Source organism: Sporisorium graminicola, chromosome SGRAM_8, assembly GCF_005498985.1.
Source record: "Sporisorium graminicola strain CBS 10092 chromosome SGRAM_8, whole genome shotgun sequence".
NCBI classification, from domain to species: Eukaryota; Fungi; Basidiomycota; class Ustilaginomycetes; order Ustilaginales; family Ustilaginaceae; genus Sporisorium; species Sporisorium graminicola.
In genome coordinates this window covers 343,399-357,531 of record NC_043738.1, presented here as the reverse complement: position 1 = coordinate 357,531, position 14,133 = coordinate 343,399, and the positions used below count along the sequence as shown (strand labels likewise).

General features: G+C 57.3%; 4 protein-coding genes across 4 annotated transcripts; 2 read left to right on the top strand and 2 right to left on the bottom strand.

The window, feature by feature from the left end:
* Positions 1 to 984: 984 nt before the first annotated feature.
* Positions 985 to 2,172, top strand: EX895_005906 (uncharacterized protein; the record flags this gene model as incomplete). The annotated part of the gene is made up of 1 exon (XM_029886498.1): positions 985 to 2,172. One exon carries the CDS (start codon positions 985 to 987, stop codon positions 2,170 to 2,172), a length of 1,188 nt encoding a protein of 395 aa, XP_029736811.1.
* Positions 2,173 to 2,292: 120 nt separating this feature from the next.
* On the bottom strand, positions 2,293 to 4,350 carry EX895_005905 (uncharacterized protein; the record flags this gene model as incomplete). The annotated part of the gene is made up of 1 exon (XM_029886497.1): positions 2,293 to 4,350. One exon carries the CDS (start codon positions 4,348 to 4,350, stop codon positions 2,293 to 2,295), a length of 2,058 nt encoding a protein of 685 aa, XP_029736810.1.
* A 441-nt stretch (positions 4,351 to 4,791) lies between these two features.
* EX895_005904 (uncharacterized protein) lies at positions 4,792 to 6,690 on the bottom strand (the record flags this gene model as incomplete). Its single annotated transcript, XM_029886496.1, has 1 exon — positions 4,792 to 6,690. The coding sequence occupies one exon, from the start codon at positions 6,688 to 6,690 to the stop codon at positions 4,792 to 4,794; it is 1,899 nt and encodes a 632-aa protein (XP_029736809.1).
* Positions 6,691 to 10,032: 3,342 nt separating this feature from the next.
* EX895_005903 (uncharacterized protein) lies at positions 10,033 to 14,064 on the top strand (the record flags this gene model as incomplete). Its single annotated transcript, XM_029886495.1, has 1 exon — positions 10,033 to 14,064. The coding sequence occupies one exon, from the start codon at positions 10,033 to 10,035 to the stop codon at positions 14,062 to 14,064; it is 4,032 nt and encodes a 1,343-aa protein (XP_029736808.1).
* Positions 14,065 to 14,133: the final 69 nt, after the last annotated feature.

Sequence of the window (14,133 nt, the reverse complement as noted above, 5' to 3'; positions counted from 1 at the left end):
CACCTATGACCTGTGATAGAACTGGCTTGGATTTGATGTGCTCGTAGATGATCGAAGCATATTTGTCATGGATATGACCGACCACTACGTACTCGATGTGGGCATCTGTTATAGTGCTGAGTTCGTATGCAGAGAGAGTACGGAGTTGGTCGCTGCTGACCAAAGCGAGCAACTGGCAAACAAGCTCCAGATGAGCTATCGTGGCGTTTGGTGAGTATGCTGTGATCCAGTGTGTGAAGTACGGCGCCGGAGAGGTAGGAGACTCCGTCCAGAATGTCATCAAAGCCAATGTTACCTGTGCCGGCAGGCGTCTCGTTTCCGGTCCAAGACACGAAAACTACCCTTTGTTTCTTTCCGCCTACAGCGAGGAACGCATCACCAGGTTTCACGCCGTAGCGGCGCACAGATGCGGCAAAGACCGGCCAGGGCATGTGTCCGGCACTGAGCACTGTGGCGTCGAAGACATCCTCCTCACTACTTTTCCGTGCTCATGTAGAGCTACTGGGCGCGCATAGCAGCTGGTACAAACGGTAGAAGGTTCTATATCTTGTGCTGCAACACTCCTAGTATGGCTGTCATTGAGAATCGCAGCATCGATGTGGCTACCTTGTGACATCTTGCTCGTGTGCGTGACTATCTTTGGCCGAAGAGCTTGATTGTTGATCGGAAACAAGGTTTGCCACCAAGGCTTTTTGGAGCCAGCTGCTCTAACAAGTATATAGACAGACCTCTTTTGATCCGAACCAAATGGCAGCAACTAAGCATCTGAAATACCAGCCCCCGAGCTTGTACGGGAAAGCGCGATTCAATGCTCACAACGCGTAAATTGGAAAATAAGACGCGGCGCAGAGAGAAAGAAGAAGACCAACACCATCGTCACCGCTACTACCCCATCGAGGTGTCGTTCGTTTGCTTTATTGCCTTGCCTCTATCTAATACAACCAACATCGACCAGCACGATTCACAAGACAGTGAAGCGAAGAGATGTTGATCGCCCTCATCGGTCCACCGGGGGCTGGCAAAGCGTCTGTCGCTCACTACCTCTCCGACCAGCATGACTTCCAGCTGCTCAAGATCGACCCCCTCTCATCCTCTGACGATGCTGCGACCACGACCACCGCTCCCAAAATCACCTCGCTACCGAGCTCGAAACTGATGCTCGACTACGTCACGGATCGATGGGATCAGCGCTTCGTCACGCTCGACTTGCACACAGTCGGCGATCTGGATGCGTTTATCAAGCGACCCTTCTTCCTGTGTGTTGAGGTGGGTGCACCCCTGTTGATGCGATGGGAGCGGTTTCAGTCGAAACATGGCCCGGTTGGGTTGGAGCAGTTTGTGCGCATCGACGATGCACTTTCGTTCGGTAGTCCGTCAGCGCCCAGTTCCAACGGTGTGTCAGGTGGGCGGCCAGCGCTGGCGAGCGGATCGAGCAGTAGCTCGTTGACCGGCGGCAATGGGATCATCGACAATGTGGCTAGCATATCGCTGCGTTCATCTTCTTCCACTTCCGCCTTCGCCTCGGGTGGCGCTGATGCCCCTTCCAACCCAAACACACCACCTACTGGTCTGACCGCACTACGCCGCTATGTCCACCTCAGCATCAACAACGACTTCGCGCACCTTTCCTCACTTGATACCCACCTTACGACGCTCAACTTGCCCTCAGAAGAACGCCTGCGTCCCTGCTGGGATACGTACTTCCTCAAACTGTGCAACCTCGCCTCGCTGCGCAGCAACTGCATGAAGCGCCGTGTCGGCGCGGTCCTCGTCGCCTCGAACCGCATCCTCGCTACAGGCTACAACGGCACTCCCTCCGGCCTCAAGAACTGCAACCAAGGAGGATGCGCGCGGTGCAATAACACTCTTACCACAACAGCACAGGTGTCCGGGTCGCGCACGGGCAGCAGCGCATGCGGCCAAAATCTCGACGAGTGCCTCTGCCTCCACGCCGAGGAAAATGCACTGCTCGAGGCAGGCAGGGGCAAGATCGCAGCCGGTGGCGCGACCATGTATTGCAATACTTGTCCCTGCTTGCGGTGTGCGGTCAAGATCATTCAAACGGGGATCAAGAAGGTGGTATATCAGTTGGAGTACAGTATGGATACTCGGACAAAGATGATCTTCGCCGAGGCAGGAGTAGAGATTAGGCAGTTTCATCTTGACGCTTGACTTCCGCAGTGGGTGAATTCATATCGTCGGGTGCCACAGAGCCAGCCCAGGTGTGTCTTCGGTGCGTGCGGCGCGAATGTGATCCAAGTCAGTGTGTGTGTGGGGTTGTCTGGGAGCGCTCTAAGCATTCGGCAGTGAGGTGCAGGTTGAGGGTTTCAGTAGGCCCTCGATGATTTGCTCTGTCTGTTCGTCCACCCCCTTGATCGGCAGCATGTTCCGAAGACGCTCCAACACTTGTTCCGACGCTCTCTCCTCGTTCGCCGCCACCGCCTCGATGCGCGCTGCAAACTGGCCGACCAATGCAGTGCATTGCACCACCACAGCTCGCGAGAGCAACGGATCGAACCGCGTCGTATCCAACACATTGGCGATCGAACGTACCACCGCCTCGGCCTCCTCTTCCCGCACCACCACTCGTCTCGCGCCATTACCAGGCCCCGACGCCGCAGTTAGCGATGACAGGGCCTGGGCCAACACCTCGGCAGTGCGACTAGTGATCTTTTCCACATACGCCTTCTCGAGCGATCCCAAGCCCTTGAGCAGGATCACCGTCTCGGGGCTCTGATGCGAAGCGGTATACTGCACATCGGTATATACCGAGATCTTTGCGAAAAACTCCTGGAACAGCCGGATCAGCTTGGGATATCCATCTGCAGCCTTGCCGCCGACCGACAGCAGCTGTGCCAGCCACGCCGACCGCGCACACACCGCCGATACCTGCTGCTGCAAGCTCTGCGCAAACGTCAGCCAGAATGTGTAGCTCGGCTTGTCGCCCAGCACCTCCAACGCCGCGTCCAAGAAGTTGACGCCCGTCTCGCTATCGGTTTTCAGCTTCAAGACCTTCTCGAGCAGATACACTTTGCTGCAGACCGCGCCCATCTCGACGGCCACGAGCGACTCGAGCTTCTTCCACACGCTGTCCGACCACACCTGTTGTTGCTGCTGATGCTGGTGTCGAAGTTCGTCATCGTGCGCCGCGCCTCTGCGTCCACTGCGGTAGGCCGAGTAGGATGTGGGTGCAGGTGCATCGAGTGAGGGCAGTGGCAGTTTGAGCTGCTGTGCGAGCGAATCCAGGTCGAACGCTGCAGCGGTGCGTTCTTTGACCACTTCGGTGAGGTCGTTGAGCAGGTCCTGGACTAGCGTGGGTAGCATGCGCATGTTAAACGCCGTCTGGAGCGACGAGCCGAGCATGAGTGGCGAGAGATCGCGCAAGCCGCGCACAATCATGTCTTCCATATAGTCGATGATGGTTTTGCGCGCGCTGTCGATGGTGGGTATGAGGTCCTGAATGAGTTTGAGATCGAGCAGCGACGTCTCGCCTTCTTGCTTTTGCAGCAGACGTTCCGCATCGAGCAACGACGTGAGTTCGGCCACGAGCAGTGCAGCCCGCGACAGATCTCTCTCATGCACCTGGCCCACCACCGCATCCTCCGCCTCACCATCCGCATCCGCCCTACCACCACCATCTTTGCGCGCAAACAACGCCTCCATCTGGCTCTCCAACCGCCTCGCCAACCCCACAACCCCTCTCGTCCGCCGAACCAGCTCCGCCGCCCCATCGAACAGCTTCATCTCGCGCTGTAGCTCCACCACGCGCACAAACGGCACATGTACCTTGGCGCGCAGCCTCGACACCTCCTCGTCCAAGCCCCTGAGACCCTGCTGCGTCTCGCCGATCCCAGTCTGCATGAGCGAGAGGTTCGAGGTGCGGCGGAGCAGGTCCGGCGCGTTGGCGTTGACCTGCGTTGAGATGGAGCGGTTCAGTTCTTCAATCGCCAAGTTGAGGCGTGAAATGGCCAGCGACAGATCCAGATCCTCCTGAGCCTGTTGGCGCTTCCTTGTGGTGGCATCTGCAGCTTCGGTCGTGGTGTCGATGGGGGTGGAGAGCGAGATGCTCGGCTTGCGTGTCGGTGAAGACGGGGTTAAGGCAAGGTGTTTGGCTGACGATCCAGCGACGGCCTGCTGCCCCGTCTCGGCAAATCCTGAGTCGACGTCGGCAAGAAGACCCGAAACATAGCTCCCTGCGTCGAAGGAGGATTGGAGAAACAACGATAGATCCGCAACTTGCGCCTCCGCGACGCTTTTCGAGGTGCTCGCCTGTGCTACTTGCGCGTCGAGTAGAGGTGTTGGTAGTGGTGAAGTCGCGGTTCTACCCGCGCCACTTGCTTCCACCTGCATCCTGTTTGCCTGGCTTCCGCAATAACGGCAGCTGTGGTAAATGGTGTGTGTGAGTGACTGGAGAAGACAAAACGGGTGGTGTTGTTGGAAGGAAGAGCAACACGCTCAGGCCAATACAGCTTTCTTCTGAACAAGATTGATTTAAAATAATATTCCGTTTGGCAAAATTAAACAATTTATTCGAGAAAAGGGATGCAAAAAAACCATTTCTAACAGTGATTGCACTTCTTGACACATTGCGATCCTGTCTCTCCACATCCCCCAGTCGACGAACACCACCGGCGTCATGGGCAACTCACACACATGCAAGCCTGATAAAAAGAGGTACATTCGCATCGAGAACAGTCATAAAAACAGCGTGACTGACAAGAGAAACCGCGCAACTACGTCAAGAGGGAGAAGAGAAGGTCGGAAGGATCGGGAGTGTCACCGAGGCTTCGATCACTTGTTAGCAGCAAGAAGAATATCAGCCGCCCTCTCAGCGATCATGTAGCACACAGCCTGGGGATGACCGGGCAACAGCCTCGGGAACGAAGAGGCGTCGACCACCCTCAGCGCATCCACACCGAACACCTTGAAGTTCGAGTCGAGCACACCGGATTGAGCGTCCTTGGCCATCCTGCACGTCGACGCGGCGTGCCACACGGTCATCAAGTTCTTCCTGATGCTCGCGAGGATCTGGTCGTCTGTAGCCACGTCCAGACCGGGGAAGCTCTCCGTGTTGCTCGTACGCGTGCTGTTCATCGCTTTCGCATTGAACACGGCACGCGCGCGCTTGAAGGCCGCAATCGCCACCTGCTGGTCCACGGGGCTCGAGAGCCAGTTGGGTCGAATCGCGGGTAGATCGCTCGTATCCGCACTCTTGAGCGTCACCGACCCTTCCGACACGGGAGCGACGATAGCAACGAGCAGCGAAGCAAACTGCTGCAGAGTGAGACCGTTGATGAAGTTGTTGATCACAAGGTTGCTGAAGTCGCCGATGAAGCCGGGGCCGGAGAGGTACTCGATCTCGGGCCAGTCCGAGGGGTTGCTTTTGAGCGCTCCAGCTTGGATCGAGTCGAGGAACGTGTTGTTCCATTTTTCGAAGGCGATCAGGTCGGCGACGTTGTTGGTGAAGATGCCTTGGTTCTCCGCGTTGAACGCAGCGATGGACGAGGCGAGGAACACGGGGTCGTTGGCCTCCTTGGTCGGGGTATCGACGTTAACGGTGTACGTGGGACCGAAGAACACGTGGTCCTGCATGTGCTGCCCGACATTGGCGTTGTCGACGAGCACGGGGATGTTCTGTGCCTTGAGCTGGTCCGAAGGTCCAATTCCGGAGACCATGAGCAGCTGAGGCGACTGGAACGCTCCCGCGCTGATGATGATCTCCTTGCGGGCCTTGATCGTCTTCTTGACTCCCAAGGGCAGAGTGTAGTCGACCGCAACAGCCTTGGGTTTGCTGCCCGACGTATCGAACACCACCTTCTTCGCCAGAGCCTGGAAGATGACATTCAAGTTGGCGCGCTCATCCGTCAGCGCCTGGTCGTAGAATGAGCGCGACGTGGCCCTCTTCCCGTTCGTCTTCTCCACCGTCAACGTAGAGTACTGCGCACCCAGGATGTTACCGGAACTCATATCGTTTGTCGTCGGCACTCCAACCTCATTGAGACTGTTGAGCAGCGGACCGGAAAACGGCTGGGCGTAGTTGGGGAACCCAATACTAACCGGGCCGCTTCCAGGGAACGCAGCGGGGTTGTACTCGGCCGGCGGGTCGTCCTTCCTGAACTCGTGACGGGGCCCGAAAGCGGTGAACGTCTTCTGGTAGTACGGCAGCGTGTTGTCAAATGACCATTGACCGTCGCCTGTCAGCTGGACCCACGTCTGCTGTGCCTGCTTGGGCGGGCGGTGGTAGAGCATGAAGTTCCTCGCCGACGAGCCACCGACGCACTTGCCGCGCGCATAGTGCACCTTGCGGTTGTCATATCCTGGCTCTCCCTCGGTCACAAAATTCCAGTCGATGGGCGCGTTGACGAACGACTCACTAGGTGCAGCGCCGACACCGAAGACGTCGAAGCCTGGGGTATCGACGAGCTGCTGGTTGATGATGTTGGAGCGGTAGTCGATGCCTGCTTCGAGCACCGCGACTGTAACATTGTTGTTTTCGCTAAGCCGACCGGCGAGCGTCATACCACTGGTGCCGCCTCCGACGACGATGTAGTCGTACGTGTCCGTGGCGGGTGCAGAGGGGGAGAGCAGCCTTCGACGGGGCTGTTCGTCTTCGATCGGGTGGCTGCTGACCGCGCCGAAGGAGGCAAAGAGGCCAGCCACGATGGCGAGGCGGATCACGGCGAGCGTCATGGTGTCGATGCTTCACAATATTTGGGCACGGAGTAGGATGGCTTCGAAGTTGGAGTGGGAGGCGTAGAGGAGATCCAGCAACGATTCCAGGAAAGACCGTGAGCGGACGAGCGGCTCTAAAGGTTAGGGGCTTCCAGATGGCGTGGGAGGAAGATGGAGAGAAGAGGAGAGTGCGGTGGGGAACGAGTAGTTCTGTCGCGAGTAGGCAGCGACTCAAGATCCCTTTATATCTCCGATGCCCACGTCCAAGATTGATGATCTGTACTCCTCTTTCGGCATTGTGTCGACAAGCTTAGACTCAGATCTGTCAAGAAGCCTCGATCTGGGTGGTACCGCAACAGTTGCGAATCATGCAAGGTCATACGGATTCGAGCAAAGAACGGGGAAAATAGGAATGGCGAACATCAACGAAGGGAGAAGTACTGTAGGTCCAGGAAGTTGCAATCTTCACACGGCGGGGGAAGTCCAGACACCGGGTAGGAAAGAAGCTAATGCAGTCGGAGTTGGTCGAGCAGAGCCGTATGCTCTGTTGGCGATCGGGACGTTCTAGCCGCCTCCACGGATGTTTAGATGCGCAGGTCCTTGAGGGTTGCTCGTGACCGCTGCTGCCTCGACTATCCTCTATCGCGCAGAACTCGACCGAGTCCCATGTTGAGCATGCTGGGAAGCTTTCGTACCGGTTGACAAAGAGTGAGTCCCCTCGATCTGGGAAGCCAAGAGATTGCATATGGCTCAGAGGCATTGCAGAGTTCGACAGCAGAGAAGTGAAACACGAGTGAGCCGATCGATGTGTATCGGAAGCGGATGTCGAAATGGAAGCAGAGCATCGTAAACCTAGCGTACTCGGCTCACGAAATGCCTGCAGGTGGGCGTGAAACAAGTGGTGTGCGTGCATGAGAAACGTGTAAAACAGCATAACTCAGCTGCGCATGTCCGCAGGCGGCGCAGTAAAAGCGCACAGTTGGCTCCCAGCAAGTCAGCAAGCCTGGTCAGGCAGAGACTGGGACCAACATCAGAGGCTGTTGTGGGCGGGCAAATTTCCGCGTAGAGCGTATCTTAAGGTTTGAAGCTCCGATGTGAATCTCAGCCATGGTTTGCGGGGGAGTTGCGCGGGGAAAAGAGATCCACACTTCGGTTTTAGGCGATGTCGACGCTTTCCCGCCTCGCTTCTGCGTCCCTTCCTTCCGCTCCGATCCGATTCACGTTCATGGTGAACTAATTTCCTCTTGTTTTCGCAGCGATGGATGTGACCGAGGTGTGTGTCATATTGCCAGTCGTATCGGTCGGTGAGTAGAGAAGCGAAGGTCGATCTCCTTGAGTGTCTTTCGTAAGATCGCCGAGTGTTACAAGTCTAGCCTTTGTATTTTGCCGGTTTGTTAAAAACGATTGGTCGCATTGGCAGAATCCGACGACATGTAGCATGGAGACATCTTAGCAGCCATTCTGATGCTGCTTAGAGGATCTGTAAGAGTAGAGGTGATCAGCCTTCATACACAGGAGACCGACTTTTAAAGAGGCTGACCACCGAAGAAGGAGATCAAGGAGACAGGACGACTGGAGACACACTGATGAAGCTGCAAGATCGAGCCTCGGTCCATCATCGGGAAGCCTCGAGAGTAGATGGTTGCAGATTGCAAGGAGTGTGGGGTTGCAGAGCTGTCGGGCTCGAGCATCCGTGCCAGGACGCTGTCGCATTTTTTGACCATGTCAGATCGCCGATTAACACCCCATGTTGACAAAAATGTTTGCACCTGGCCGATGATCGCAACGTCAACGCTCCCGATCGACTGTATCTGATCTGCTGAACGACGACCTTCCCAGCCTTGGCTTCGATGCTCCTCTCAGACTCATGACAGGGTCAAGACTTTGTTTGGTATCCTTTCGAGACGCTTCTACGCTTCTATGCTGATGACAAAAAAGCTCGGCTCAACCAAGCGAGAGGATCTTGTTGGTGCTCCAAATGAAGCAAGAAGCCGGACAACGACATGCAAGATTGCTTCAGGTGGCCGCTGTTGTTGGAGCGTGCAGCCGCTACCTGTCTTGTACGACGCCCTTCGACTCTCGGCTTAGCAATGCGGTCTGGCTTTGCGTGTTTCTGTGGCGGCGAAGAGGGGGAGAAAGAGCATGGCAAACAGAGGCAATCAAGCCTGATGCACGATTCAGTCATACATGAGAACTGCATTCGCGTGCGTTTCTCGGTTTGCTAGAAATCTCCACTCTTCGCCAGAAAGAGGCTGAGGAGCAAGGCGATGTGGCCGCGATAAGAAGCCTTGGAATTCTCTCCATCAAATAATCAAACCATCTTCCGCGAGCGAACTGACTAGAACAACTTTCAGAATCGGCTCGAGCTTCAGCATCCATTCCAAGGATGACTATGAAACCAGCTGCAGATCAAACATGATGGGAGGAAAGCACGGCATGATCCAGAGAAGCTCACAGAACAGCATGTGCGATCCTCTTTTCTCTTGGCGCAAGGGAGCGAGCTTCTCGTTTCTGTGGCTTCTGCTGTCCACAGTCTGCGCTCGGTCCTGATTTGCTTGATCAAAGCGTCTAGAAGTGACGACGGCGATAATCTTTTGTTCGCTGATCTGCACACCCGCGACTGGCCGTGGCTTTTTTTTCCATGGCTTCTCGAAGAAATTCGAAGGCACGAGAGCTGTACTCACGCCCACACCAGCCGGCGTCAGCGAGCAACTCGGCAACGGTATCTAACACCAGCTCTCTCGCTCGTTCCCGGCTTTGCTTTCTGCTTTTGAGCAGACATCAACCCAAAGCCTAACTCACCCACCCCCCATCGTCGTTACCCCTACACATCCTCAGTCGCAGCTTCGAAAGACTCTGCTCTGCGACATATAGGCTTTGGCTCTTCCCAACCCATTCTTGGCATCCAACCAAAGTCGCCGCGTTTCCAATCTGAACGCCCCTGTCACACGCTGACTGATTTCTTTAGATCGGCAAAGGAGGCTGGCTGGCTGGCTTGGTCTGGTCGACGTTTTGCTTTGCGTGAATCACCTTTCTGCAGCCCAACTCTCGCATCTCGTTGTGTCTACGCACAAAACGAGGCTCTTCCGTTCTCTGCCGACGCCGCCGACGCCACCAACCAGCTCGCTTCTGCTCTCACGCCGCCCCGGTTCGGATTCAGACGCCGGTTTACCACGACATTGGTAGGTGATTCGCCTCGATCTGCGCTTGGCCCAGGTCTCCGTTCCGTTCGGAAAGTGCCCCGTTGTTGCTTGCTTGGACGGTGCTGTTGTATCGAGAACTTTCTCAGTCACTCCATCACCCACGAACTCAGATTCGGCTCTCAAAGCTCGTCTTGCCAAGCCGAAGAGGACACGCGAGATGACAGACAGCACAAGCAACAGCGGCAGCAGCAGCCATAGTCAGCGCAGCCGCGCTCCACCAGCGCCTGATCGTCGTGGATCCCTCACTCCTGGTGTCTTCGCGGAAGAGCCGCCGACATTACCACCAGCAGCAGATCGCTCCTCAGCAACTCAGCCTTCGCACGACTCCACCAACACCGCTGCCACCGCCTCCTCATCATCTCCTACTGCTAAAGCTAACGCTACCGCTGCTGCTTCTGCACCTTCATCATCATCACAGCAATCCAGCGTCGACTACTTCAAGAGCGCTGCTCCATTGCAAAACGGCTCGACGGCTGATGTGGATTCGGCGTCCGCTCAGCCCCGCACCAGCCACACTCCCGACACCCTCCAGCTGCAGAGGGAAAGCCAGAAGGCCGAATCGGACATCATCTCGGCGTCTCTTTCTACATCACAGTCACACTCCAGCAACACCAACAATAACACCGCTGGTGCTGGTGCTGCTGATCCATCGCCATTGACAGGCAACCCAGACCAAGATTTGGTCGCCTCTCCCAAATCGCTCGCCCCTCCCAACAGCATCTCGATGCGTCCAGACGGCATCGGCGGTATGGGTCTGGGAACCGCTGCCACAGGTGACCTCGGTGCACAGGCCGAGTTCGAAACCCTCGATGATATGCGCAAGGTCGTCAAGGATCTCGAGGACGATTTCAACGCAAGGCATCCCGAAAAGCCCCTCAGCGGGCGCATCATCCACGTCAGCCACTACATCCCCTTCGAGATTCGTCCGCTCGCAGAGGTCGACTTTGAACGTCAACGCGAGGAGAGGATAGCTGCCACCGCCAGCGTCGCTGCCATGGCGGCAGCTGCCCGTGCGCGCAGAGCGGCCAAGCAGGCTGCAGAGGCCGAAAAGCGCGACATGGAGGCGCAGCGCGAACTTCAGCGTCAGGCCGGGCTGCAGGAGATCGTATCGCGCAAGAACAGCTTCCGTGCCGCCTCGCGCAGATCGTCTTTTGCTCCCGGATTCGGCATGACCGAGCTCGAGGGTCAGGATTTCGAAGCACGACTGCGAGAGAACCAGGAGCGTGCCAAGCGCAAAGCAGGTCGTCGAGCTTGGATGATGACCGAAGTCGTCGACGACACGAGCGAGTGCTCGGAAGAGGACCGGTTCACCCCCGTCGGATCCCGCAGAGGTTCCACGTGGTCCACGGCAAGTCGTGCAAGCTTCAGCAGCTTCAACCAAGAGCCATGGAGGCAGTGGGGCAGCACCAGCGACGCAAACAGCCCCTTTGCCGAATCGCCCCCCGTGGCGCCGCCGCCGCCGCAGTGGGTGCTCACCGCACGTCGTGGACATACCGCCCTCAACAGCGGTATCCGCAGTCTATGCAGCACCCATCGCCAGACCTTTATTGGATGGCCGGGTGACGTTCACTTTGCCGCGCAGGCGCGCAACGACCATCGGAGTGATCCTTCCGAGACGACCGATGCCGAGAAACGCGAGATCGAAGAGGTACTTGCTTCGCTCGACAAGGCGAGCGCGTGGGTCCCGCAGCAGGCTCCTGTTGCTGGTGCTCCCGTCGACCCTGAATCCAATCAGCCGCCGGTGAGCAAAGTCCCTGTTCCTGTCATGAACGGCGCCGAGCCCATCGGTTCAGGAGATCCAGCTGCGCGTACCAACGGCACCCGGGTGGAGGGCAAGGCTGCTGCCGCCGCAGCCACTGCCGCAGCCACTACCGCGCACAACAGCCTTTCCGCCGCCGCCAAGAACGACGTAGGCGATCGCGAGCACGGCATCAAGTACGTGCCTGTCTGGCTTGACTACAACGTCGCACACGGACACTACGAAGGCTACTGCAAGGCGACGCTCTGGCCTCTGTTCCACTACTTGCTCTGGCAGGACGTCAACTCGGAGCGTCGCGCTTGGGAAGAGTACAGCTGGGACGCCTACTACGCCGCCAACGAGGCATTTGCCAAACGTATCGCCCAAGAATACAAGCCTGGCGACCTAGTGTGGATCCACGACTACCATCTCTTGCTTGTGCCGCTCATGCTGCGCAAGCTCGTCCCCGATGCAGTCATTGGGCTGTTTGTGCACGCTCCGTTCCCGAGTAGCGAAGTGTTCCGATGCCTGCCCAAGCGCAAGGAGATCCTCGAGGGAATGCTCGGCGCTGACCTTGCCTGTTTCCAGGCTTTCAGCTACTCGCGCCACTTTTTGTCGTCGTGCATCCGTGTTTGTGGTTACGAGGCTTCGTCCAATGCCGTCGAGTCGGCCAACGGCCACGTCACCAACATCACCTACAACCCCATTGGCATCGACTCGGTCAAGATTGCCAAGGACAGCTCGTCCGAGGGCGTGCTGCCCAAGATCCAAGCCATTCGAGAGATGTACAAGGGCAAGAAGATCCTCGTGGGTAGGGACAAGTTGGACGTGGTTCGTGGTGTGGTGCAGAAGCTGCAGGCCTTCCACAAGTTCCTCGCCGAGTATCCCGAATGGCGCAACAAGGTGGTGCTCATCCAGGTCACTGCGCCTGCGCTGAACGACTCACCCAAGCTCGAGAGGCAGGTGTCGGAGCTCGTCTCGCACATCAACGGCGAGTTCGGCTCGCTCAGCTTCACGCCCGTTCACCACTACCATCAGATCATCGATAGGGACGAGTACTTTGCGCTGCTCTCGGTCGCCGATCTGGCCCTCATCACCTCGGTGCGAGACGGCATGAACACCACATCGATGGAGTACATCATCTGCCAGGACCGCTTCAACAAGAGCCCCCTCATTCTGTCGGAATTCACCGGCACGGCAGGTCGGATGCGCTCGGCCATCCAGGTGAATCCTTGGAACATCTTCGGCGTGGCCAAGGCGATCGACTATGCGCTTCGCCTCACCGATGAGGAGAAGCGGGCGAGGCATGACCAGCTGTACCATCAGGTGGTGATGCACACATCGCACACGTGGGCGGCGGGTCTTGTGAAGCAGCTGCTGACGCGTCTTCATAACGAGCATTCGGCACATCTGACGCCACCGCTGGATCGCAGGGAGATGGTCAACAAGTACCGCAACGCCAAGAAGCGCCTCTTGCTGCTCGACTACGATGGAACGCTGACGCCGATCGTCAAGGTGCCGGAGATGGCGCTGCCTTCCGAGAGGCTGCTCAAGGCGCTCGAGGTGCTGTCGAAGGACGAGAGGAACATCTTCTACATCATCTCTGGGCGCGATGCCGGGTTTTTGGGCAAGCATCTCGGACACTTCCGCGGGATTGGCTTTTCGGCGGAGCACGGTGGATTTGTAAAGGAGCCCGGTGAGGACGAGTACAAGAACCTCACGGAAACGCTCGACATGACGTGGATGAAGGACATCCGCAGCGTGTTTGAATACTACACGGAACGCACTGCGGGCAGTTTCATCGAGCAGAAGAAGAGCGCAGTTACGTGGCACTACCGTGGCGCCGATCCTGACTTTGGCTCGTTCCAGGCGAAAGAATGCCAGGCGCACTTGGAGAACCTCACCTCGCAGAACAAGCTGGCGATCGAGGTGCTGGTGGGTAAAAAGAACCTCGAGGTTCGTCCGCTGGCCATCAACAAGGGCGAGATCGTCAAGCGCATCTTGTACGATCATCCGGATGCCGAGTTCGTGTTTTGCGCCGGAGACGACAAGACCGACGAAGACATGTTCCGCACGCTCTCGAGCTTGACGCCCTTCTCGCCCGAGGCAGATGGGCCGTCGGACAAGACAACGCTGGCGCCCGTGCCGGCCCGCATCGACATAGCGCGCGAAGTACCCAAGGACCAGCCGCTGTTCATCTCGCCCCCAGCCCCGCTCAAGTCCGGTACCCCCGTCGGCAGTCCCAAGAAGCTCAAGCTGACCAGGAGTGGCATCTACACAACCATGATCGGGCCGAACAACCGCAAGACGCTCGCCGAATGGCATGTCGACAGCTGCGAGCGCATCATTGATTCGTTGGCCGAGATGGCCGGGATTGCGAATGTCGAGGACGATGCTCCAAGCGAGAGCCAGGGGAAAGTGCAGAGTGAGGGTGAGACACTGGAGGGGTGAGCGAGAGCGATGTAGCACACAGCATCACACTTTATCCAACTCAATTTGACTCTTTACATAGACAGACAG